This window comes from Cyprinus carpio, chromosome A20 (assembly GCF_018340385.1).
Source record: "Cyprinus carpio isolate SPL01 chromosome A20, ASM1834038v1, whole genome shotgun sequence".
NCBI lineage: Eukaryota > Metazoa > Chordata > Actinopteri > Cypriniformes > Cyprinidae > Cyprinus > Cyprinus carpio.
Genome location: NC_056591.1, coordinates 4,220,862 through 4,248,164, shown reverse-complemented (window position 1 = coordinate 4,248,164; position 27,303 = coordinate 4,220,862). Strand labels below are relative to the sequence as shown.

Sequence of the window (27,303 nt, the reverse complement as noted above, 5' to 3'; positions counted from 1 at the left end):
TCTAGTTCCATTTGTAGCTTTGCAACTTGCTTGCTTATTTATGTATTTGTTTGTTTGTTGCTTTTAAAAAAAAATTATGCAACCTACAACAATTATGACATTAAAATAACATACTATCATAAAGGATGACCTTTTTGTAACTATATATTGTTCTTTCAATCATTTTGCAGTATCATGACATTTGCATATTTATTTATATATAAAGAGAGAGAGAGAGAGAGAGAGAGAGATAATCAGAGTTGATTAATATTTTGCAAATAATATGCACAGTTAGGTTTAGGGTTAGGGTAACCCTAATAACAGAATTATCAATAATCAATGTAAAACTTTCACAATTTTGCAAAACTTTTAATATATGTATTCCTTCAGTTTTTTTTTTTTTTTTTTTTTTTTTTTTTTAATTGATTCATTATCATTTATTTATTTGGTAACACTTTACTTTAATGTGTCCTTGTCTCAGTGTAATTACCCAAATAAGTGCTGAGTAATATTAATTAATAACATGTACTTATTGTAGATAGGGTTTGGGTTAGTGTTAGTTGCTTGTAATTATGCATGCTTTACAGTTATAACTTTAGTAAATACTCGTAATGTGTAACAAGGACAAATTAAAATAAACTGTTACCATTTATTTATTTATTTTACCTGTCTTGATCTGCTACAATAGATAGAGGTAGATATTCTATTTTGTCAGCAATTTTGTATGATGTTGTTATAAATAAATAATTAAATAAACAAACAAATAAATAGTAATAATAAAGTTTGCATGTTTTCTTTATTATTTTAAGCATTTAAGCATACACAGATACAAAGCAAAGGGTAGACTCAACATACAATCACTGACAGCCATACGGACGACACATTTAAAGCTTGAAGTCAAGACTTAGATTAAGACTTTGATGAATATTGTTATCCTATGTTCACTTCAGCTCTAATAGTTTTTATTCATTAGTAGCAGCACAATAGAGTATATTGCCATTAAACCAGGACTGTGGGGTAAAGCACATAAGGATATTAGACAAATATCAGCGTAAAGATACTACACATTAAGTTAAAGGGCAAACACATCATTTCAATAGCAGTTCCTCAAGTGGAGCCCTAGATAGAGCAGTGCAGTTGAAGCAGCACACATGTACTTTATAGTTCACTGTTGAGCAAGGCCAGTCACTGTGCTTACGAGTAAAACAAAGAAATTAATACAGAAACACTTTTCTATATAATTTCTATGTCATTGAAGAGAAGCCTATCACTGGCTTACAGTTGCTACCCAGGCTCTTTCAAAATATGTGACTCTACCTATATTTCTGCAAAACCCGAAAAACATACCTATGCGTACAAATTGCTGCACTTTCCAGTTGAAATAAACACTAGAGACAGTAAAAACAATAACATGACTGATAAGACATTTTTCACAAATTATTTGGAAGTTGCTTGGCTCAAACATTGTTTGAATTGTCACTGACATTTCTGACTGTACATGGAGATTTCATAAAATGAGAGTCTTAAATAATCCAAAAGGGAGACAGAGCAAACACAGAAACAGAAACAGGGGCAAAACAGGTCTATAATCCTGACATATCACCCCCCCCCCACACACACACGGAAGGCGATGTTAAACAACAGAGATGAAGCCAGGGTGATGGGGAGAATCCGGAGAATCTAGGCAGAGCAGAGGACTGAGGAGGAGCCGAGGGGATGAAGGAGCCTGACGGAGCTGGAGGGACGGAGGGACGAGGTGAAGCCGGAGGAATGGAGTCCCGAGGCACAGGATGGTCGATGCGAGACCAAGGCGGAGCTGGAGGAATGAGGGAGTCCGGCAGAGCTAGTGGACTGCCGGGCCATGAAGGAGATGAGGGAGCTAGGAGCCATGGTGGAGGCTCTGGCATGTGCTCCACTACGTGAGCTGGGCACTGGGTCTGGAGTGGCACTCCACAAAGGTGGAGAAATTCACTCGAGGACCATCTTTGGATGACAGCGCTCTGCACGAGATGTTTAATCTGGCATCATAGAACGCACAGAGCGCATCGTCCAGGTAGCCGGTTAGAGCAGCGAGGATCAGGAACAGTTTAGTATGGGCCTCGAGAGATCTCACCCCCTGCTCCAGCAGGAGGAGGAGGTACTCCAGACAGGAGAGGGGATCCATGGTAAACACAACAGAAACAAAACACTGAGGAAAAAAAACGGAAACAAAACAGAAGGTAGACACATGGAGGTAACTAATTCAGTCGAGTCTTCTCTCACGCTTTGCTTATGGGTGGAACAAGGAGACGGCGAGATTTCACAAAAAGAGAGTCTTTAATAATCCAACAGGGAGACACAGAGCACAAGGAAGATGTTCAAGACCCGACAAGGAAACATACAGCAGACTACACATTTATACTAATTATATACTATTTATATTAACGAGGGACAGACAGGTGCGAGGAATCAACTAATAATGAGACAACGAGAACACAAATATGACCAAAAAAGGGAACACAGAAACAGGGGCAAAACAGGTCCATAATCCCGACAGTCGTGACTTGAACAACAGGGGTATTATTCTAACTAAGGGGGTGTTTACACAACACCGTTAATGTGTTTCACCCATTCATTTACATAACAATGTCATTTTGAGGGTCTGAAAATGTAAACTTTTGAAAACGGTTTCCAAATTGTAAGTTTTTGAAAAAAATAAATAAAAATACTGTTATTGTCTCTATTATAAACTATAAAAACGTGAATTTGTGAAAACAGTGACATCAAACGCAAGCATATTACATGTTCAGTCTATAGGAATATGCACAGGTGCATAGAGTTTTTTTTACAAAGTTACATAGCTAACTACTGGCCAACGCAGCGTTTAAGTCGTTTTCATGGATCCATGTGAACAGGGATTGTTTGACATCATTGTTGTTTGTACGCAAAACGTTTTAAAAATACAAAGAAAAAACTTTTAATTTTTTAGTACAAGCATTGTTTTGCAAACATACCCTTCATTGAAAAAAACTGTCAATCATGTTAACTTTGCTCATGATGGTGCAATTGTTTTGGTTCTTAGAATGTGTCAGATTGTACAGAAACATATTCAAAACTATAGGCCAAAAGGAGAAAATAAAGTATATTGATCACACAGTGCAGTGTATTGCTTGTACAAGGGCATCTTTTCTTTTTCAAATGGCACTCAATAACAAAAACAGTTCAGGATGTACTTCACAAGACATGCCAGAGGAAGAAAAGGAATACATTTCAGCAGGTCTTCATCAAAAACAGAGGAGCGAGAGGGGCCACGAGGGGAGAAATAAACAGATTAGAAAACCAATTGACATTTCCCTAAAGCATGCAAGGGCTTATTTGCATCAGTTCACCAGCTCATGTTTTATTTATCTGTGATCACAACCGATTGTGAGGAAAATTAATCAATAGGAAAGCCACCCGGAGCGCCGGCCTGCGCCACACCATCCACCCCATTTCGCCCCCATACCTTTACACCCTGCATTGAGGTGACGGATTTCTCTATCCGAGGAATGCTTGGAGGAGCTCCATATGGCCGGGATCAAAGGTGTTGTTCACTGCACGGTTCTGCTTGGTTGCCAGCCACTGCCGTTAATTAGAAAACAAGATCAGAGGCGGTATTAAAATCCAATTAAGCTGGAATGAACAGATTGCCAAGTGATGTTCACTAATGTATTACCGAGCACCATGCAAATTTCAGCGGCTGTGTTTGGTCGGTGTCATGTATGTGTTGCATGTGGGTGTGCTGGTGTTTATCGCCTGTCTCTTCCTCCAATCTTCTGCACTCAATGAAAGTTCTTCAAATTGCCTGACTGATCACACTTCAGCAGCATTACATTACCTGGAGGGTGAAGATCCTGCCAAATTGTGAAGAGCAAAACAAATCTCATGCCAAACAGAAAGAAGGTGGTTTACATGGCCTATATGTGAACACTACTGAGGTTCGGAATGGTTCTTTAGGATTATTTTAACAACCTGAGCAAATGATCTTGTTGAATTGGGCTAATGATGCAGATTCCCATGGACACAAGGCATCTGAACTGCGAAGACATAAGTGCCTCCAGCTGGTGGTCCATGACCGACTGTGCTGCAGTGGATGAGGGGCTCGCAAAGAAAAACATGCGACTCCACATAATAAAGGCTAATGAGTGACAGGAAGGAGACCTTGAGTGTCAGGAAATTACCCCGATGCAAAGACATAAAAAAATAATGGCTAATTAATAGGATTTTATAAATACAGCCATGCAACAAAGATGAAAGCTGGAATGTTATTAGTACAGCACATGACCCTGTGTCATGAGTAATACTACATTTGTGTTACACCAGAAATGTGTTTATCTGGTACTCTTTCTTGCCAAAATAGCACACATTTTAAACGTGTTCATCAGTTTCCAGATTAACATTTGGATTACCATGATCATGTAATCGAATTTAATCACCCTGACCAGCTCATCTAGTTGGCTTAGAAATCACGTTTCGCTTCAGTCTCTTTCTTAAGTAACCCTTTTTTAATCAAAGGGTCGAGGTTTGGCTGGATAGCTTTGGTAGTTATTCCCTTACTCCTTCATTCAAAAGCAATCTCTATTGCTTTATATTAACTGTTTACTGTAAATTATGTATTTATTACCATATGTATTATGTTTGCACAATTTAAGACAAAGTCATTCTCCTACCTGCTTCACCATCAGAAAACACTTTTAAATAAAGTGATGCCAGTATTACAAATGGGGCCACTTCTGTATGTTACTGTAGTTGACAATTAAAGTTCTGTTATGTTAAGCAGCAACATCGACAACTAAGGTATATGTGAATTGTAATTATACCAAGTGATGTAATGCTAAATTTCTCCAAATCTGTTCTGATGAAGAAACAATCTTATCTACATCTTTGATGGCCTTAGGGTGAGTAAATTTTTTAGCAAATTTTCATTTTGGTGTGACCTAGTCCTTTAAACTGCTTTTTACCTTAATATATGTGAGCACCATGAAAGCACAGATGTGCGTGCGTATGTGCGTGCGTGCGTGTGTGTGTGTGTGTGTCTTATGTCATACAGCAACAAAACACCATCAGGGTAACACATGACACTAAAATAATGCAATAAACATTAATTAAATAACTTGTAACACAAATAAAATGTAACACAAAACACTTTAATGTACATAACTGATAACAAAAATTAGAAGAACTGTTCATATAAATTATCTATATTAATTATACAGTATGTAATGTGTCACGCAGGGACTTCTGGGAATGTCCTTTTTTTTACCATAAATGATCATAGTTTTCATTTGCAAAACAAAACATACATTTAACAGTATTTAACAGTAAATTTTCCAATGTTAAACCATTTACAGTTTACCAATTGACAGGCATAGCATTTTTACTTTTTACATTTTTTTTCTTGTGTGTGTAAACTTTTTTTAAACCGTTTTTATATTGCATGTGGCTTTGAATACAGTGACATTAATGACAAATAATTATCAGCTGAGTAATCATAAAAATCAGTGAAAACAGACACTGTTACTGAATCTACTGTAAGCTTTTCCTGTCTCACCTTCACCCCTTTAGCGCCTCTCTCTCTCACACCACAGAAAAGTCTATTTTTCTTAACCTCTTAAAAGCCTTTTAATGAGGCAGAGTCCTTTAAGCCAAGGGACAAAGAGGACCCTCATGCGGGAAGATGTGAGCTCTTCTCCATCCACCTGCCCAAACACAGGTGACTGCGTTATAAAGAACTCCTGTCAGTATGCACAATGGGAACACATCCTACAGACATGCTCACAATGACCTCTAGGCCCCCCAGACCCTCTCATTGATTCCCCAGCATGCACTTGAGACACAAGAGGTCAAACTCCAGACACCCCAGATTCTCCACCATAGCCTGTTTTACTTCATCTGTTCTAACTCAGTGATCTGCTTATGTTTAGGAATACGAATTTACGCCACACAAGGTCTTCAAGCTTCTGTCTTCCTGTTTTGAAAAATGGTCGGTTGGATCTTGACTGCAGTGATTTGTGGGCTGCATATTACTTAAGGTGGCTCACAGTAGCATCAAGGTAGGCTTAATTTTGAAGATGTGGAAAAACTACAGAGGGGTTTGGCAGCTTTGAATTTTATGGATGGTGTTAACCAAAGACAAAGAGGCTTATTCGATTTATTTGACAGTCTGGAGGGTTTAAATGTTAACAGAAACACAGCACAACCTGAAACGTATGGGATCCTGCTGAAGCATTTGAGTGAAAGTATCTGTCTTCACTTACCATATAACAAGCTCAGTGCTGAGCAGACACTTCTCAGGATGTCTTGCCATAAAACAAGACAGATATAAACGTCACTTGAATATGAGGAGCTAATTATCTGCTTGTAAAAGAAGAGCACATATTTATTCACGCAAGAATGGAAGGTCTCTGTCTAGAACCAGTTCTGCCATACCTAAATTTTATAATACAGATGAAATATAGGGTTTCAGAAGGTTTTATTTTTTTTATTTTTATTTTTTCCGATTGTGTGCAGTACATTGTGTGCAGTTTTCCAGGAATTGTTTGTGTGTGTGCGTGTGTATGATTGTGTTGAGCTGGATCGGATGCTTTTATAAATATTTTTAGGGGGGCTCAAACTAGAAATGGCTAATGTGTACTTGTTTCTGCATATTTTAACCTTATTCACATGCAGCGTTGACACTGATTTATGGCAAATCAGACCCATATTATTTGCGGTATCTTCCTTCTATTAAAATGCACTATGACTTGAAAGACCTGACCACTAAAACGTGAGGCAAGGCTAGAAGTTTATCCAACCTTAAAAGCTGCAGAAGAGATCACAGATGCTCTCTGTGTCGAAATTCCTCTCGAGCCGCTGTGAACAGCACAATCACCTAGTGATTAGCTTCAAACAGAGGAACGATACGGCTCTGAAAATAAAACAACAGACGAGGCTTGTGCACTGAAAGATGGCTGATCTTGTACTCTGTAATTAAGCCAGTCTGCACTTGATGAAAGCAAATTCGACTGGTGGGGCTGCAGTTTCACAGCCAGTTTGCTTTTACGACATAATTACAGTACAAATCAAATGAGAAGATTTCATATTTCGCTGGGATAAGCGCGGACTCCAGTGTCAACAATTGCACTGACCCCCCCCACTCCGAGGTAGAGAAGAGGCAGTCTAAATAGTTCAGTAATTCACCTCTGTTTGGGTGCTCCAGGGAGGTCTGACTACAAGAATCCAAATGACTGCAACTTGGAGAGAGTGGTGGCAATTATTCAGACCATAGGTGTGGTTTTTCATTATATACAGGCTACGCTTCACTGTTTCCCCCATTCCAATGTGTCATCAAGTATCTCCAGAGCTTGTATCAGCACGACCTGAGCTCATATTTCATTTATACAAATGGAATTGTTCTGCAGGGGAAAATTAATATCGGACTGTGCAGAATGGGTGTCAGCATGCCATCCAATACAATGGTGACTGAAACAACATAGTTTCACACCCTCACTCCCCTTTTCTTGGGTGACGTACGTCCCACAAGCTTAGCAACTAAACAAAAAAATGGTTGTTAACCATTTTAAAAGACTACATTTAGTTACTGTTAGGGAATAATTAACTAGAAGCAACACTAACTTAAGTATAGTTTTCTTTAGCTTTCCCAGTAACAAGTTACGTTTAGCAGTTTAGCATGAAAACACGCTATATCACTGGTCTGTCTGCAGTGTATTTTTACTCCCTACTCCAAATAGCTTTAGTGTTGAAATAGCAATTTGAAGTGAAGCTACTTTTATCAAAAGGGTTGAGTAGAAAAGTGTAAGTGGTTGAACTCCTTCACATTAGCAGATTGTAGCTACCATGCTTCAGTTTCAAAGTAGCTTTTCCCACACTACATTTGTGTTATATCTACACCCTTTTTCATATTCTCTGCACTGACTGAGGGTAAAATTCTGCAGAATGTGTGTAAATATGGCCAGATGTGCTAAAGGGAGCAAAAAATGCTATACTCTTAAAAAAAAAAAAAAAAAAAAAAAAGTAGAGATTTCTGCAGTGATGCCATAGAAGAGCCTTTTGGGCTTCCCACAAAGAACCTTTCAGTGAACGGTTCTTAAAAAACAGCATTTTTCAAGTGCATGTCCACAAGAGGCACTATACATGATGTAATGGTCTTGATGCAGATTTATTAAATGGCTCAGTGTCATGACAAAACCACGCCTGTGGGTATATTTGCTAAATTTATTGTGTTGTTTGCAGATTGTTTCTCAGCACTTTAAAGATAAAATGTCTAGTGACTGGCGCTGAATATCATGTTCAATTCAGATTTGAAATGCCCGGTGAGTTGCACTAAAAAGTGAAAGTTTTATCAAATTAATTTAACCACAACACTTATACCTACCCTAAACCTAACCAGTAGTGTTAACAAAAGCAAATGTGTTTTCCCTGTACGACACAAAGACTCGTACCAGAGTGCTACGCATTGCAGTGCTATACCAGGTGAGCTAAAGAGCAAGTTTACTACAGTAAAGCATACATTTGAAGCTGTTTATGTGATGCAAATATCAAAATGTATTAGTTTGCGAATCATGATAAAAGTGTTTTGAGATCATGACATATGCAAGGAACCACAAAACAATAAGTCTTTACTTATGGATAATTTGCCCCTCCATAATTTGTGCGAAAATGAATCAAAAAAGTTGTTGTTGTTTTTCTGCCTCTAGTGTTCATTTCATCTGGAAACTGCAGTAAAAATCTATGTACGTATGTATATATACATTTTTGTTACGTTTTTCAGAAATGTACACAGAGTCACATCTTTCCAATGAGCCTGAGTTGAGAATCTTTTTGTGCAAAGTGCATTGGAAAGGTTCCATGGATGTTGAAGGTTCCACACAGATGCCAAAAAAGAATCATTTGTACGAGTGAACCATTTTATTGGTAGCTGCAAATGATTCTGCATGCTAGCCAAAATATTTAATACATACTGTAAACACACAAGGGAGGGGAATATGTAAAACTTTGTGACAGGCAAAATCATTATACGACAGTTACTCAGTGGCACGGGCGGCATCTTAAACTAGGACAGGAAGTAGGTATATATGGTCTTTAACACCGCAAACTCTTTGTTCCTTTAGGTCATATCTCTGCAGTGGACAGTTTTTCAGAACCCACAGCTGCTGGATAGCCACAGCGTAACCACACATCCTCGCATCTCTGTTTTATTAAAAAATTCTCTCCATACCCTCTCATTCCCACGGCAAGCCAGCTGGAGCAGATTTTCCCTGGTTGCCGTCTTGTCTGCCTCATGGGCTCATCCTGCTCAAAGGACGCAGTTTGATTGGGCAGTGGTCAGGGGAACGGAGATTAGTAACTGGATATATAGAGCAGGGGACTACTGGGAAGACTCTCTGTCATCCGGTGAAAACCTAGGACTCTGCGGTCGCAAGGCATGGTCAAGGCACAAGCCGCAACCCCTGCTGACACCCCGTTTGTTGTGACCGCTCTTCTTTCAGACCCCTCATTTGCCTGCCACTCTCTCTGTGTGCAACCAATTTGGATCCTAGTCGTTTTGGCCTGACAAATAAGGGGCTACTTCACCACCATAGAGAGATATGTCTCTTCCCATGGCAGAGAGAGGACAGGCCCAGTGGGACCTGCCATTACGAACGCCCAAAAGGGACCTTAAATGGTGCACCATATCTGAACTATGACACCAGCTTATGTGGGGACGTGGTCAGAGCTACTTGGCAGCTAACTGGTGTGGCTGGTCATAATTAGAGTCTGAAAAAAGTGAGACCTCGAGGGGAAACTGGTGCCATGAATGAGGCTCTGGGAATCTGACTTCTTAAGCCGCTGGGGACGTGCTGGGATCGGGATGTTTGCGGGCAGAAGATGTCTCCCAGATGTCCGGCTCCATTGTAACCATATTCACCCCTCCTTCTTTAAAGGGACATTCACTACATGTTTCTTAAATGTGAAGGACAAACAAGACAACACAGGATGAATGAATTACGGAGCAATTGTTTGTTTACAATATCTCTAGGTCAGACTGCTTTTAGCCCATGGGTCTAAACATGAGTGGCTCTTTCAAGAAAACGTCTATGTTGTGACTGGCCAAGTGTAAATGTTCTGTGAAGAGGCTTTTTAAGTGCTTCCCCTCCCCAGCATGAAACGTTGTTGGAGCTACAAAAGACCCACCTGTCTAACAAAAGACAAGAAGGGATGAGGCAAGATGGGAGAGGTCAAGAAAGGTCAGACTATATTTTTTGCACTCCGCACTTAGACTAAAGAGGAGGAAGGGCAGGTGCAGTGAAGATGGAGGTTTTACAAATTAGTGAAGTGCTCGGGTCAAAGGTCGATTGCAAATCAGCCCCGTTGGGCTTAACTCCAAGTTTAAGTGGATTATAATGGAAAATGAGATATGCATTTAGACTAAATAAAAAATGTGTTTGCTGATTGCTCAAGACTATCTAATCTAACTGTATGATATACTACTAACATGATTAGGACTTTCATTCTCAGTGCAAACAAATAACACAAAATAAAAGATTGACGTGGATGTCAAATAATTCACAAAAGATTATTTTCTTGTTTGTTTTCAGTTTTATTTTTATTTTTTTTTACATCCTGCTGTGGATGGAATTACCAAAATTATGAACAGATATAGTGACAAAACATTTGAATAGACTCACAATTTCATAATGGACTGCAAAATATAAAGATTTTTTGCATCATTTCATAAAATGCCACTGAAATTACAAATACATTGAGAATTTAACAATGAACAAAACATACACGCGCATATATCCATAGAAATTTACGGAAATACCTGCACCAAAAAAGGAAGGGAGGGAAAGAAACAAAGGGAAAAAGGAGAAAACCCTGCTATGATATTCAATATTGTAGAAAAACAGAGGGCAAAACATTTGTCTCATTTAAAACACATATACAGAAGAGCTCAGTATCCTTATACTTCAACACTGTAAACATAATTTAAAGACAGTGTCATAGTTATTTTTTTTTGTTCCAATTATTTGTTTTACCTCCACTGTCAATAATTCTCTATTCCATCTAAAAAAAAAAAAAAAAAAAAAAACCTCAGTAAAGAAATGACTTAGTAATTTCTCAAACAAATCTGTGTGTTAAGACATCCCCTTAACAATGAAGCACATTTTACATTTCTCAAATAAATGAACAGTCATCCTTATGACTTTATTTGATTTGATTCCTCTTAATGAATTTGAATGATACTGGTTAAGTTAGTTTGTTCATGGATTGCTTTAGTCCGCTGTATAGCAAAAATTTGAATAACATCAGAAAATAAAGGCTGAATATTAATTTGAGGCACATCTGTGTTGTCTGGTTATGTCTGTCTCCGAAAGCCATACTTCAATTTGACATGCTTTCTTGACTACAACACATTTCCTCTTGATTTTCTTTCAAGTTATTGCCACTTCCTGTCATTTACGCAAAGAGAGGTTTGCCAGTTTGCTGAGTATCTGACACCATCTGACTGATTTCGAGCGGGCAACATGTGCAGCCGTAGCTTTAATTCAACTTTCTATTCAAGTCAAAAATCAAATGTAAACTGTAAAAAGCCATGAACATAAATGGCAGGATGTTGTAAATTGTGAATACGCAGATAGAAAACAGTGAGTAATGAGGTTATCATATGAGACTATGATAACATTTTAACATGTAATAAGTTTATGGCTTGCCTTAACATCTGAATCCAGGCTGAATTATTCAAGACTGCACAGTAATCATTTTGTAATACCATTAACATATGAAAGGATTTGACCTTGTACAAGGTTTGGAAAGCATTTAAACATAATTAAGGGATAGATGATGTTGAAATAAATGGCATGGATGTCAGTTTGAGTGAATGTAAAGATTTTGATCTTTAGAAATAAAATCCGGGCTATTAAAAAAAATTAAAAAAGGGCTTTTGAAAAAAATAAAATAAATTATATATATCTCTTAGAAATGCAACACTAGTGGGCTCAACACTGTTTATATACGGGAACCATAATAATAATGTAGAGGAAATATAGTCATTTTTGTTGTCATTTGCATGTTAACATTCTCATAAATGTCATGGTTGATAAACTTTCATTTCATTTCATCTCATTTATTTCAAAGGTCGTCAACAGAAAATCATTCAGATGCAGTCAAACTGCCTTTCAGCTGCCTTAAAACATCCCTGGGTTTTTTGCCCCTTCAAATTGTTTAATATTTTATTGTCAAAGTGACATTCAGTGCTTTACATATGTCTACTGAATATAACCCATGATGAGTGGGGCCATCGACAGCAACAATAACATGAAAAAATTCTCAGATTTTTAGAAGTTGACCTCTTCTTTAGAAATTACCCATTTGTTGCCTTTGAGGAAACTAGTTTATAACACAAAACTGGCTGAATGCCAAAATCTCAGTATTTGTCATATCATAAGATGGGGTGTAGAAATATAATTTCAGGAACTGAATGCATTAGAAACCCATCGATTATGTACCTGTACATGCCATGTATCATTACAAATAATCCAATAAATACAGAAATTATTGCACAGTTGAAAGGCTCCATGAATTCCTAATGGACTACTCCTCTGTTAGGTGCTGGGATATGCAAGAAGGGTTTTAGAACCACAGACTAGCATTTCCCTGTGTTCTTGTTTCTCAGGTGGCAGTTCATTTTCACTACAAAGAAAAAATAAAATTAAAATCACTCCAAAAAAATATATAGTCAAGAAAAAGACTATCCAGCTAAACCCATAATGCAGTGCATTGGTAAGTGGTCTCAAGCTCTGTCAGCCTGCTCAAGTTTGACCTCATTGGTCAGCAAATGCTCTCCATGCCACTTCTTCATGTGTTTTTCCAAGGTGCTGTACACGCTAAAGGGCATATGGCAAATATCACAGCGATACACCTCTTTACCAAACAGCCCATGGGTCTTCATGTGCCGGGTAAGCTTGCTGCTCTGGGCACAAGCATAGCTGCACAGGTCACACTTGTAAGGCCTCTCACCTGTGTGGCTGCGCCGATGCACGGTCAGATTACTGCAGTTCTTGAACACCTTACCACAGTACTCACAGGTGTCACTCCGTCGACTCTCCTTGGAGCTGGGCGGTCTCCCTGGCCCAGGACCCCGCAGATGGAGGTGAGGTGTACTGCTGCCACTTCGCCCCGACATCCCACTGCCTTCCAGAATTTCCCCTGGAGGGGTGGAGAAACGCAGGCTGCCTGTCTCGGATGAGGAGTGCTCGGAAGAAGTGCCGAAAGGTGACTGCCTGGAGTCATTAAAGCCCAGGAAAGGCTCCCTTATGAAGTGGCGGGATGCAGCATAACCAGCAAGCAACTGAGAATACACATTTTCAGGGGATATGACGGGCACCTGTGGCAGATCCACATCCTTCTCTACCTTGATCCTCTTGGCGGAAGACCCAGTGAGGCTGGAGCTGGAAAAAGGCATTGGCTTCCGTTGGAACAACGCTGAGATGGGATCCTCCGGGCTGCAGCCTCTGCCATTCACCATACGCCCCCTGTCTCTGTCAGTTTCCCTGGATGCTGAATCTGTGTGTATCTCCTCACATGCCCTGCTGCTCGGTTGCAGTCTCAAATGATTGTCAAGGTTGTTGTATTGGCTTTCTGTAACTCTGTCAGTGGCCATTGGTTTCTCCTCTGGGGAAGGTCTTGGGCCATTCTCTCTGTTTCTGCTCAACTCCGAGTCCATACTCAGGTTGGACTCAGGCCTGCTCCCGTTTTGCTGTGGTTCCTCTTCTTCCTCCTCCTCCTCCTCCTCTTCCTCCTCTTCTTCTTCTTCCTCCTCATTATCCAATCCCTCCCTCATGCCATTGTCCTCACTGTTCTTAAGCCCCTCTCCAGCTGAGTCTTGCCCTCCCTGCTCAGGTGAACTCCCCATGGAGCCTGATTTGTGCATGTGTGTCTTCATATGGCGCTTTAGCTTGCTGGCCTGTGAACATGCATGGTCACAGAGATGACACTTATAGGGTCTTTCACCAGTGTGGCTACGTCTGTGCACAATCAAGTTGCTTTGGAACTTGAAAGTCTTGCCACAAAACTCACAGGACTTGGCTTTGCCAACTTGATTTAGAGGTGATGAGGAATTGCCTCTGGATGGAACTGATGGTGGCTGTGAGGGTGTGGTTAGAAAAGGTAGAGGTTTGGAACCATGCTGGAAGAGAGTGGGGCTGAGAAGCCGATGCATGGGGGGCACACGGTTAGGTGAAAGAGGGGGAGTTGGACCACCATTATTGTTGCTGCCCGCCAGTTCACGAAGGCGCTGAGAGAAGCCCATGGATGGTTCAATGCCCATGGGTGTCAGCCGCATCACACGCTCAAAAGCACTTGGATGCTGGGACAGGAGACCCATCTCCTCAGGGCCAAGACGTTCGAGAGGATGGCGGGGTGGTGGAGGGCTTATGAAGGGCGGGGTAGATGGCAAGCGGGTTTCAATGTATCCAGGTGGTGGAGGATCTCGTAGCAGTGGGGCACCCATACGCAACAGTTGGAAAGGGTTGCTGCCATCACCCAGAAAGCTGGCTAGAGGGGAACGGGGTAGGGCATCAGCCCCCAGTGGTGGAGGAAGGGCCATGCGAGGGGTAAGCGAGCAGCTAGTAGGGTGGGTGTCCAGGTAGATGCGAATCCCATGGGTGTTCTGTGCATGCTGCAGCAGAAACCATGCGCTGGTAAAGGGTTGCTTACAAGTGGTGCAGATGTAACTGGAGGGCTCATCTTTTCCTGGAAGACACAAAACAAGTGTACGGAATTAATATATATACACATTAGTTATAAACTCTCTGATTTGGTGTGAGGGGAGGTTAAGATAACACACTTTAATAGCTTTCCATGTCATTTGCGCATCTGTTTGTTCTCTGTGATGGCTTTAAATGTAATCAAAGCTAAGAGTCCTCTATGGTGAGGTTCATGGATCATTTCTGTTTAAAAATTAAACAGGCAACATGTGAAAGACATCTCATTGTGCTGCGGCGACAGCCATTTTATAAGATTGAATGAAAATTACATCACCCTAAGAGGGGAGACAAGAGCTCTCTGATAGCCTAGCGGGTTATCTACTGTGCGGCAGGGCCGGCTGCTCTCTAAAGCTGTGTCAAAGAGAATCTGCCTGTATGTGACTCACCCAGAATCTGAGTCACACTAGGGGGTTAGTGAGAGCAGGGAAGCTCCCTGAGGGCTGGAGCCTAATGCAGATGGCAGGTATCGCCCACAGGCCACATTGCATTGTGCTAATGCTAATGTCAGCCAGACTTTAATATAGAAATCTCCCCGTTCAACACCCGACACCCCCACCCTTCACTTTTTCCATATGGAGATAATTCTTTGGCAAAAGAAAGAGAAAGAGAGGATTAAGAAAGAAGAAAATGAAAAAGAATCGTGTTGACAGGTTCATACACTGACATAGTCAGGTGCACAGTTAGCTACTGACAAAGATATTTTTGTGTGATATGATATTTTCAGTGAAATACACTTGAAAAATGTTATCAATATTAACCACAAAGACTTTCAGGGTAGGTATTTTTTTTTTTTTTGTTTGTTTTTTGTTGAATAAAAAACTGATTGATGATGTGGTGAGGAGGTGGTGGAGGATGATGGTTGTTGTGGTTGTGTATGGCAGGTCCACAGCCTGTGTTTGGTTTGGCTGGCCTTTAAATGGACACCTGGCAGGAGGGATTTTGGATGCTAAGAGAGTTACAGAGAGAGAGATTGAGGGGACAAGAGAAAAGAAGTGGCGGAGATTAGATACTAAAATCCACACAGGCTGTCCATTTTGATTTTCAGGCCCTGGACAGGGGCCCAAGTCTGGATAAAATCAACAATGGACATATTCTGCACCCAACTCTAGTTCCAAAAAAGCCTCATTAACATCTCATATTCCTCTGATGGCTGTACAGGACTCCACATAATGTGGGATGGACAAAAAGTGTGCAATAGAGCATTCGTGCATGCACAAATATATGCATTTACTGTATGTGTGTGCGCTCGCGCTCTTACTCCGACATTACTGTGTGCTTGAGCTATTGCAATTTGCATCCTATCACATCATACAAAAAACACCATATGTTACTAAGGGACCGTGTCAGCTAACAGACAAGCAGACTTAATGAGGACCAAAGACAAATTTCATCAACTTTCCAAACAAGCCAGAACGAGGGAGAAAAACCCATAGTGAATAAGTTAGGATATGGTAATGACCCATCAGAGATCCATGTCTTGTGACAGCAGCTTGTGTGGCACGATGGTGTGAAATTACCCATCAGGCACCTCAGGAACACAAATCTGCATCTGATCATGGTCCATTGGGTCCTACTGTGTGTGTGTGTGTGTGTGTGTGTGTGTGTGTGTGTGTGTGTGTGTGTGTGTGTGTGTGTGTGTGCCACACTACAGAGGCCTGGGAGGGCCATGTCACAGCAAAGAGCTCCAGCCAATAAAAGTGCTCATTATGGAATCATCACTGTTCGCTCTGTGATTCAATTTGCAGTAATTATCACGGTCCGCATCCATGAAACCATTCGCTGCGGGCCGCAGAGGTCAACTGCCAGTTAACAGAGTGTCTTTTCTCCTCTCAATGTATTCAATTGCAAGAGCCTAATAGCCTAATTTTCTTCCCTCTTGCACTTCAATAAATATTGCCGGGATTACAGGTTAAACAGCTAAATTGAGTTGTGGCTGTTATATTACAGAGCTGGCTGTTGGTGTGCATGGTGCTAACAACGCTGCAGCAGCATCCTCATTGCGTTAAACAGTGCTAGGATGTCTATGTGCATGTCTTTGTAAGTGTGTGTGTAAAGGAAATGTGATTAATGACATATGAGCGTGTGCACGCAGAGGGGGTCTTACACTAAACTTATCCACCCTCGTGGGTTTAGTATTACAAAACCTCAAGGCCAATTAGTCCATCCTCAGGGACCTCCAACCTGGGCTTAGATATGTTGATTTCAACATTTTGTGGCAATTAATTTCCTTTTAACAGAATGAATGCAGTGACAGAGGAGTGAGGAGGAGGGGCTGAAGGGTGTTTTTTAATTATCTGCGAACAAATCTGGCAGACTTGCTAGCACTGCTGTTTCACAAGGGAAACAACATTAGCGTTAGCTACTGCTGTCTCCGGCATTACCCGAGCATGAACCAATCACTTACCGAAGCTGGACTACTGGAATAGTCATGTGATGATGTGTGAACGTGATGATGAAACTTGTTTGATGTTGCCACAATGCAGGGACATATGTGTGTGCGATAATGTGTAACTCGTTTGGTAATGTTGCAATGCAAGGACATATGAGCATGTACGAATGTGTGAAACTGGTTTGATGATGCCACAATGCAAATATATGCATGTGTGGAAATGTGTGAAACTCCTTTCGTGATGTTACAATTCAAAAATATATGTGGGAAAATGTGTGCAACTCTTTTGATGGTGACATTGCAACGATGTGAATGTATGAATGTATACAACGTATTGTCACAATGCAAAGACATGTGCAATGTGTCCAACTCATGTCATGATGTGTGTGTGTGCAAATGCATAAAACTTGTGACAATGCAAAGGCATCTATGCATATGCAAATGCGTGCAGCATGTTTGGTAATTATATTGCAAAGACAAGATTGTGTGCGAATGCAATGCATGCAACTTGTTTGATGACATAAGCATGTACAAATGTGTGAAACCCATTTGGTAATCATATTGCAAAGAAAAGTGCATGTGCAAATGCGTGCAAGTTATTCTAAGATGTCACAACGAAAGGACATATGAGCATGTGAAGTCGTGAAACTTGTGTCAATGCAATGGCTTATATGCTTGTGCAAATGCATGCAAAATGTGTGCAACACATAATATCCCAAAGACAATTTTTTTGTGATGTTGTGTGGAAATTGTTTATGAGCATGTGCAAATACATAAAACTTGGGACAACTCAAGAGCATCTACAGTATGTGAATGGAAAAACAACTGCATGAAACATGCATGAAACTTGATAAACTGCTTGATAAATGTCACAATGCAAGGATTTATATGTGAATGCAATGCATACAATTTATATGATGATGTCACACTTCTATAATTGCAGTGGAACAACATATGTGCATGTGTGTACAACTCGGGCATGGCAGTCTAACAGCTCTGCCCCTCGAACCCGTAACATTACTAGCTGTCGAAAGCCACAGCAGTGGATTTGCATAGAGAACAAAAGATGAGGTGATGCCATGGGGACTACGACACGCCTTCACTCCTCTCCAGACCAATCCACCCCCACCCCCAAACATCCCCTCTGTGCACCTGTCACAAGCCAGGCTGACACCTCATACCGCAGTAACGCAGGCCCTCATTAGCATGCCTGTGATCTGGGGCTCCCAGGGGCTTGTGGGGCCTCACCTCGCATCACTGATGTCTTGTTTGTGATGATCGTGGCTAATCAGGGGGCCAGACCACTATGCTAATTAGAAACACAGAGGTGCAGCATTCTGTGTAGTGCAACTCTGCTGTCGTGCCACCAACACACTCTAGGGGATCCGTGATGTGATTTAGATGTGAGTGTTTGTGTGTGTGAGGGAGCTAAACAATATCTGTCCTGCTATGGAAAGTGTACCATAGAAATTTGTCTTTTTTTTTTTTTTACAAACTTTTGAAGTTTTGCTAATTCTTTAAGTCAATTTAGGTTAACTGTGCTATTTCTATGCCTCTAGTGGTACCAAATGGAACTGCAAAAGTAATGACTGTTTTCCTACAGGTTTTCTGTACACTACTCCTGTCTGTCATTGAATCGTTAGACAGATAGCCCCGCCCCAAACGCATGCCATTGGTTAAATCATAGTTACTATGTAAGGTTGGTCAGGATGGTCAAAACAAACATGCTTTGATGATGCCACAGTTTACACTTTCTACACTTCTCTGGGAAATCAACATAAAACTGGCTTACTTACAGACTGACTCCATACATGTTAAGATTTAGGAATTTGAACACCTAAAAATGACATAATACAACTTTCAATTTTACAGATGGTTGACTGTCTATCCTTCCTTTACTGTTTCTCTCTGTCTAGATTTCTCTCAGTATTCATGATAGATGTGACTGTTCAGTGAATCAGCTGTGAGCCTTGACAGACCATCATATTGTTTTTGATAAATGATTATGACAATTAAATAAATGATTCTGGCAGGAAGATGATGAGTGGAAAACCAGACCACATGCTGGGGCCAAAATCACCATACCAGTTTCCTGAGGGGAGTCTGATATTTTCATGCAAAATTCCAGAGCCTGCAGTGAAGTGTGTGTGGGAAATAAACTGTTTAGTTGATGTTTAGTTATAATAAACAGAAATATTAGAATTAAAAATTCTAAAATCAAGATGAATATACTAGAGAAATATAATTGCATTGTATATTAATAAACTCATGGACAAAATTCATGCTCAAAACATTTTCAATGAGCTTAGAGTAATAAGCTAAACAATATCAATATTCCCTGAAAACATGATATTAACTTACATTGTTACTAATTTTGATTCTCAAGTAAATTTATTTTAGGAATATTCACACTTTACATAAAACAAACACACTGACTGAGAAAATGATTTTTGTGGTGCAAATGTTTGTTGGCCTAACAAGCTTGATAACCATGAGCCAGGTGTGTAGTGTAAAAGCTTGCTCTGGCAATACTGAACTGAACTAATAATTTATCAGTTTCACTGTAGTCCTTTTTTACCCATAATCCTCTTATAGTACACTGCTCTGGTGGATTAGAGTTATCTGTGATTCCTGGCCATAATGAGGACAGACAACTGTATATGAAAAGACTCCCATTCTACAGTGGAAAAACTTTGTGTGTAAAGAAGCCACAGGAATAGTGGTTATGGCAGGCGCACACACATTCATACACACATGGCTGTCTCCTGTCTAAGTGAAAGCAGGCCTGGTGCAGTAACCATTCCAATCTGTCTTCATCTGCAGGAACACAGAGAAGGGACACAAACTGCCTCTAAAAGAGAAGCAACACACCAACACACACACACACACACACACACACACACATTGCATATTGATGCATATTCACACAAAAGACACCTAGTACATACCCACAGACACACCCACGCTTAAACAAACAAACTCATATTTTCTCGGCCACTGTCACAAACAAACAAAGAAAACATCTAGATCCCTGTATAAATTCATTCAAACACACAAAATCCACTCACCTGTTTGGGTTAAATGGCCTTAAGTTCTAGGAGCCTGCACTGTACTGCAGAGAGAGAAAATTTTCCTAATCCCTATGTTTTTTCTCATTTTCCGGTAAAAATATTTAAACATTACTTTTAAAACAAATTCACATTATTTAAATGTATTAAGGATCCACTTGCACTGATATGACAGTCCTCTGGGGCTTATACTGACACCTAATGGTGTGGATGCAAGCAAAATCTAATGCCATAGTAGAAATATAAAGCAATCCCATTGTAGAAGAGATAAAGCAAGTATTCAGCAGATCAAAAATGGCAGTCCTGATGAGGCTTGGCAAAAATAATGTGAGAAAAATTCAGTGTGACTCAGAGTGATGAAGCATTTCACTTGACTCTGGGTTTGAAATAATTTCCCTATGCGAATTTCGTGTCAGGTTGAACTTGACACAAATTCACAGCACGACCAATAGCAAGCCTCTTGGTTCGTCAGTTACCTCTATATGGGTGGAGCTTTGTAACCAGATCCACAATGGACGAGGCGCTTGTTCTGGCAGTTTCTACTTAGCCAGTTTTGTATTACACTTCACTTGAATATTATTAAATGATCCATTTAAAAAAAAAAAAAAACAACAGTTTGGAGAGCAGTTATTTAGGGTTGGTTTAGGGAATAGCTTTTTTCATTGGCATTATTTTTAAATTGATCATTGTATTCTGTCACATCCAGTCCTGTTATCTTTTACCTGCAAATTTTGCAGAACAGAAAAAAAACCCGTTTTTAAAAATTTTATTGTTCAGGCTTTAAAGATCTTCAGATATTTTCACTGCAAAACAAGAGAAAGATACTTAATAAAACCATTTTTGGCAGTATTTACCACCATGAGCCTCCTGTCCCATACATCAGCCTTCTACTTCCTCCTGCATGCTCACCGTCAGTCTCATGAAGAAACAGGCCAGCCAAGGGTAGCGCAACCGTCTAAATGAAAACACATGCCACCCTAGAGTTCCCTGTCATCATCTGATACTGCCAGAGCGAAGACGTCCTACGGTGCAGACGGGAAAGGACAGTGAAAAACAACTGGAAAGACTTCTCTGTCAGTAAGAGCTATGACTCTTGGCTCGGTGAGAACAGAGAGAAGTGCATTAGCACAGCATTTTGTGGCATTGCAACTAGTCTGAATCATAGCTTGGAGTGTGCGTCACCGCGTTAAGATCTGGCGTGAAAAGGCCTTAAAGAAGAGCTGCAGGAACTTGATGGATGACACTGGTGCTTGCGGCTGAAGGGAGACGCGGAAAAGCCAGCGGGGTGGAGAGAAAAAAGCAAATAGGGGGACATCAAGGGACCAGTTCAAAGCAAACATTGCTTCATGTCATCGCAATCATACCCTGGATCACAATCAAATCTCTCACCCACATACCCAGCAGTTACTGCTAATAGCTTGACATGAGACGGAATTAAAATAGTCTCATGTTAAGTTTTAAGTTTTGCCCTTTAGAATGTTTCATTATTATGTTCAAGACACAAAGATTGATAAACAAAAATAACAATTAACATACTCATTCATCTCTGTTTGGCTGGTGCAGTATGTCCCAGAAGTGCACAATTTGAATGGGGTAAAAAAAAAAGAAAAAAGAAAAAAAAAAGGTTTTCCCTTTAAATTATTATTATTATTTAAATTACCCCATTGGCAGATTTATTATTATTATTATTATTATTATTATTAATTATTATTATTATTATTATTATTATTATTATTATTATTATTTTATGCATAAACTCAATGTTTCAGAAAGCAAGACTTTATATTTTAAGTAATTTTGCTATGCAAGTAAATGTATTTTTATTTTAAGAATGTGTAGATGTTTGTACTGGAGGTAACAATTTAGTTTAGGGACCAATTTTCACTATTAACTACTTGCTTATGAGCATGCATATTATTAGCATATTGGCTGATCATTAGTACATATAAAGCACATATTAATGACCTATTCTGCATGACCACATTTTAGATCCCTTATTCCTACCCTATACTTAAAGTTATCAACTACCTTACTATTAAGCAGTAATTAGGAGTTTATTGAGGCAAAAGAGCTCTCATTCTGGAGCCACAGGAAAATGGTGTCCTGACTGTGCAGACTGGCTGATGCCATTGCATTTCATCAGAATACACGGCTACTTTTGATTGGCTGTCAATGGATAAAGATGTTTTTGGCAGCAGAATGTAGTTACGCTATTTACCATCAGGGGCTAACTGAACATTGCTAAGCCTCACTTCTTACATGTGTGTGAGCAAGGGAAGCAAAAAACTATAAAGAACTATTCCTGTATGTAAAAATAATTGCCCTGTTTTTTTTTTTTTTTTTGGATAACATATACTATAATGGTCCCCAGCTGGGCCCAGGCTTCTATACCCATTTAAAGCTCACTGTAAAAATACACAGGCCCTCAGCACGCCTTCCAAAACAATCAGGGCCCTGTAAAACAGCTCCTTAGATGCCTTATGTGCGCTGGATCTGTGACACATGCCAGTCATGTGAATGGGTTCCACTTCTGTTGCACTCAGCAGGACCAAAGCTGCAGCGCTCTGACTGGAGCAAGGATCACTGAATACCCATAATCCTTGGCACAGGTACAGGTGACCAAAAAACTCATATGTCAAATCAAAAGCATGTAGTCTAAGGTTAAAGTTTTGGATGCATAATATGTATTCTAAATAGTAAGCAAGCTTAGAATTAGCATGTGTCAAATCAAAGTCTGATGCCAAAAAATATGCCTAGATGATGTTTCATGATGTGACAGTGTGTCCTAATATTCTTTTAATTTATCGGTATAAACCAGTAAAAGATATTTAATTGGTTTATTTTGGATATTTATTTGTATTTATGTTGTGATCAGAATGTATATTTAACATAATGCATTATGCATATATATATTGCATTATGTTATATATTATTAAGTGAAAGTTAAAGCATATATTTTTTTATAATACATATTTGAATACATATTTATTTATAGGTTCTAATTTTTACAATGGAAATACATTCCAGATGGAATACTAACAGAGTACTACAATCTATGTACTGTCTACTATTTTTAAATACTATGTTAAACATTATTTTACTTTTTTATTTGTATTTTATTTATTATTATTATTTATTTATTTTTATTTATTTATATATTTTTTTTTGCATTAACGTGCATCTACACTAAAATACATCATAATATAGTAAGTTCTAATTTTCACATTGAAAATGAAATACTTTCTCTTTTTATCTCAGGACAAATGTTTAAAATTGTAGTATGTGTACTATAATTGTTATTTATACTTAATACCACGTTTATCCTACTCAGTTTCAGACCACACACACAAACCTGTCTAATATCCAACTTATCATTAAAATTCAAAGTTATAAGTCTTTGAGCTCTGCTCTTGGACTATTTAAACCAGCTATCCAACCAGCATCCCAGAAGTCCCTCCTCTATTATTATAACAAATCTACTTTTTTATTCAAACAGTAGACCTTTGTTCTTTTACATGTTTCATATACTGTGCATTATAATGTAAATCTATTTTTAATTATTTTTCTACATACTCAAAACAATGTACTGTCCATGTACTTGTAGTGTGTAGAAGTATGTAGATTAAGAAGAGAAGTTTTGTATCTACAGTTATAAACTGATTGACCACATTGACGTTAACTACTCCATGCCAGTCATATTTATGAGAACAAAAGTCCAAGTTAAAAGAGTGTCATCTCGTCCTGAGCCCTCTGCTGAAGCCCTCTTCATCCTCTGCTGGGGGAGATCAGCTTCTCCCAGGGCTGTTTTCACAATGATGTGTTTTCAGCTTTTGGCACAGATCCCCACATAGCTTATGGTTAAGAACAGTCTTTCATCTAGCCAATGCCTTTAGCAAACATACCGGGAGGGCCACATCTGCCGCACACTACATGCAAGAACAAGCCTTCACTGGCATGAATAAAAACTGATAAGACTGAGGGTTTATTCATTCAGTGGGCTGCCAGGGAGGGTATAATGCTGAATTATCATGGCGGCTCTCACCCTACAAATCTTCAGACTCTAATGTCATCAACCACTATCAACATGGCAGAGCAGCCCCTCCCCTTATTTTGGAGTACTACATTCATGTTCAAGTACTCGGAGCTGATTTTTGAGATGACAAAAGACCAAAAAAGACAGCTAATAAAAAAACAATATATTTTATTATCGCACACTAACACAAATGGTTAATTTGGCAGAATGCAGTAGTCTGCTGCAAACCGACCTGTAAGATTATGAATTGCAAGATGCAAACTGCCTTGAGAAATTTTTCGGGGGGAGTTTTCAGCATTACTTGAATTTGATGGGTGGGTAATGTAATCTTTTGTAATGTAAAATTAAAATGTAATCAATGGCAACAATTTGTTCTCAGTGAAATCCCACTTTATTTTAGAAACAGCATTAACAATAATGTAAAATACTGTAAAATACAGACCATATAGGCCATGAAAAACATTGTGATTTCCCCCCCTTGTTTTTATGGTGTAAAAATAATTAGTGAGAGAATCAAACAGCAATAAAGGGATTGCTCATGGAAAGCACACAGGTTCAAATATATCATATCAGAGAGAACCAAGGGTGAATTCAACACTGTGACCTTATATAGTCCTAATAAAGTATGCCAAAAATTAGTAGTCTGCTGTAAACCGACCTGCAAGATGAACTGTAGCGTGCAAACTGTTTTGAGCAATTTGTTTCGAATGATTTTCATGCATTACTTGATTTACATTATTCTTTTAGTGTATTAAGTGCTGAAAAACACAGACAGCATGTGCAAATAAACAACATTATCAGTGGGCGCAATTCGTTCCCAGTGAACTCCCACCATTATTTTACTATAAAAATACAGACGGACTGAGAAAAACAGTCGAGTTGTATCAGAACTACTTTACTTTTATGGTGCCACCCAGCAGGACTCCACACACAATGACAGAAATTTGCCACCAAACTCTGACACTAAACCACAGCAACGGTCGAAAACACTGCCGTTTACTGCAGTATAATTCAATGCAGTCTGCATGATCTCGTCTTGATAATGACACTGTTTTTATTAACATCCTTTCAAATGTTCACAGACCCTGAGCTTTTTTAAACTCAACACATAAAATGTTTGTTGTCAGTAAACCACGTGCCACGTGTAAGATGTCATTAAAGTACAGATAGACTACTGCACATGTTGCAGGTTTGAGAGAGTCGTAACCCAGTATCCTTCACTGTCTGGATAAGACAGCCGCCAGAATAGCCTTGTCCTTTGGGCATCAGCATGTGTGTGGCTTGGCTGGCTGATTGTGACACACCATTCAGTGTTTGGCAAATAACTCTCCACGCAAACACTTTCTCACCCTGCAGTGCCAAGTCTATCGTAATGTCTTGCTGGTAAAGCCATTCTAATGTCAATTGGATAAGAATCGGGGGGGGGGGGGGGGGGGGGGGGGGGGGGGGGGGGGGGGGATCCTATGAGTAACCTGATAAAGCCTGAAAAAACTGTTTAGAAAAACAGCCTAAGATGAGTTTTCCAGCTTGGTTTTAGAAGGTTTTGGAACGAAGGAAGTATATTTTGGACACTTGATCAGGCTGGAAGACCTGCTGGCCAATCAGCTAATCACCAGCTTGGCCAGGATGGGAAATCACTAGGGCTGCACTATATTTAAAAAAATAAAGATAAAAAAATCTCTAGCTGACTAGCTATATTTGGAAATAATTAATCATTCTAGAATGACTGGGTGATTTTGGTGTGATTTCTGCATTGAACCTAAAAATAATTGAAAAATGTGTTATTTAATTATTATTGAACAATTACTCTAACTTTTTTTGCGACCATAATTTTAGGTTTGAACAATTTGGGAAAAACCAACTGAAAACTATTTCAGTAATCATAAATAAGCAGAGATTTTTTTTTGTTTGTTTGTTTGTTTGTTTTTTTAAAAAAAATCTCATTATTTTTATTGTGATTATAATTAAATTAACACAAATAAATATATTGTAACACTACTACTGTAGTTTAAAATTAAAAAGTATTTAATAAAAATAATTGTAACAAGGTTACAATATCACTATTAATTTGTTTTTAATTATGTTTATTTGCCAGGAAATAAATATATGCACTGCGGGTTTCAGAGTGAAGCGCAGCACTGTGTTCATTTACACATTCAGCTCATTATATGCTATTTCAGCTTCTCAGATAGGCTTGGTTCATTTACTGAGCTGCATCATGAGCTGATTTAATAACCGCACTTAGCCATATTGATTCTTTATGATATATCGTGAAGCCCTATAGACCAGCTTAATCCAGCAAAGACAAGTAAACCAGCTTAGACTTGTTACAGGTGGCTTTTTCAGAAGGGTAGTTTTTAAAATAGTGCTACAGTGTTCCACTGGTAGCAGTGCCGATTATACCCAACGTTTATCAACCACTGTCATGTCATCACCATCCTTGCAATTTCTTCTTAAATATTTTACTTGAATTCAGTCGTGGCTAATTTGACAAAAGAGCGATAGTAAGACAGAGAGGAAGATGGGAAAAAAGCGTTACACATCTGGTCAACACCATCAGCACATGCTGAAATTTAGCGGCGACGCTCACAGTCCAAATTAGTGGCGAGTTTTATTCCCCGCTGTGGAAGGAAAAATATCAAATCTGCTGCCATATGACTACAATAAAGTGGTATGTGGAGCGTTTGATGCCTTCATGTGGGAGACTTTAACTCTTTCCACCAGGGCTCGGCATGGAGTGCACATGCAGTGCTGTCCTGTTCTATAATGCATCCAACATGGTCCAGGTTGACCCCTGCCGGTAGACAGCACCAATCAGACTGCGACGGGGTGGTCTCGTTTGGACAGATCCCAAAAATAAGCCGGCCCGAAATCTCAGAGGCTCTAACCACAGGCACCCTGCAACAGAGATGCTGGCATAGCTTGGGTGTTGCAAGGGATCATGGGTATGGATTCTATTAAGTGCCAGGCATGGTGGCTTTGCGTTTTATTGCTAGAGGTCAGAGAGACTGAAACTGTACAGAAGACTGTCCATCAAACACTATAGAGAGATCTAGTTCAATTTGGTTT

At 39.4% G+C, this 27,303-nt stretch overlaps 1 protein-coding gene across 2 annotated transcripts in view; it reads right to left on the bottom strand.

Moving 5' to 3' along the window:
* Nucleotides 1-10,563: 10,563 nt before the first annotated feature.
* Nucleotides 10,564-27,303, bottom strand: part of LOC122148935 (B-cell lymphoma/leukemia 11B-like) — a 30,973-nt gene continuing 14,233 nt past the window's right edge. For both annotated transcript variants that reach the window (XM_042777404.1, XM_042777405.1), the window contains exon 3: nt 10,564-14,730. In XM_042777404.1, coding sequence (XP_042633338.1) covers nt 12,770-14,730 — 1,961 coding nt within the window. In that variant the 3' untranslated portion in view covers nt 10,564-12,769. The remainder of the gene's footprint in view (nt 14,731-27,303) is intronic.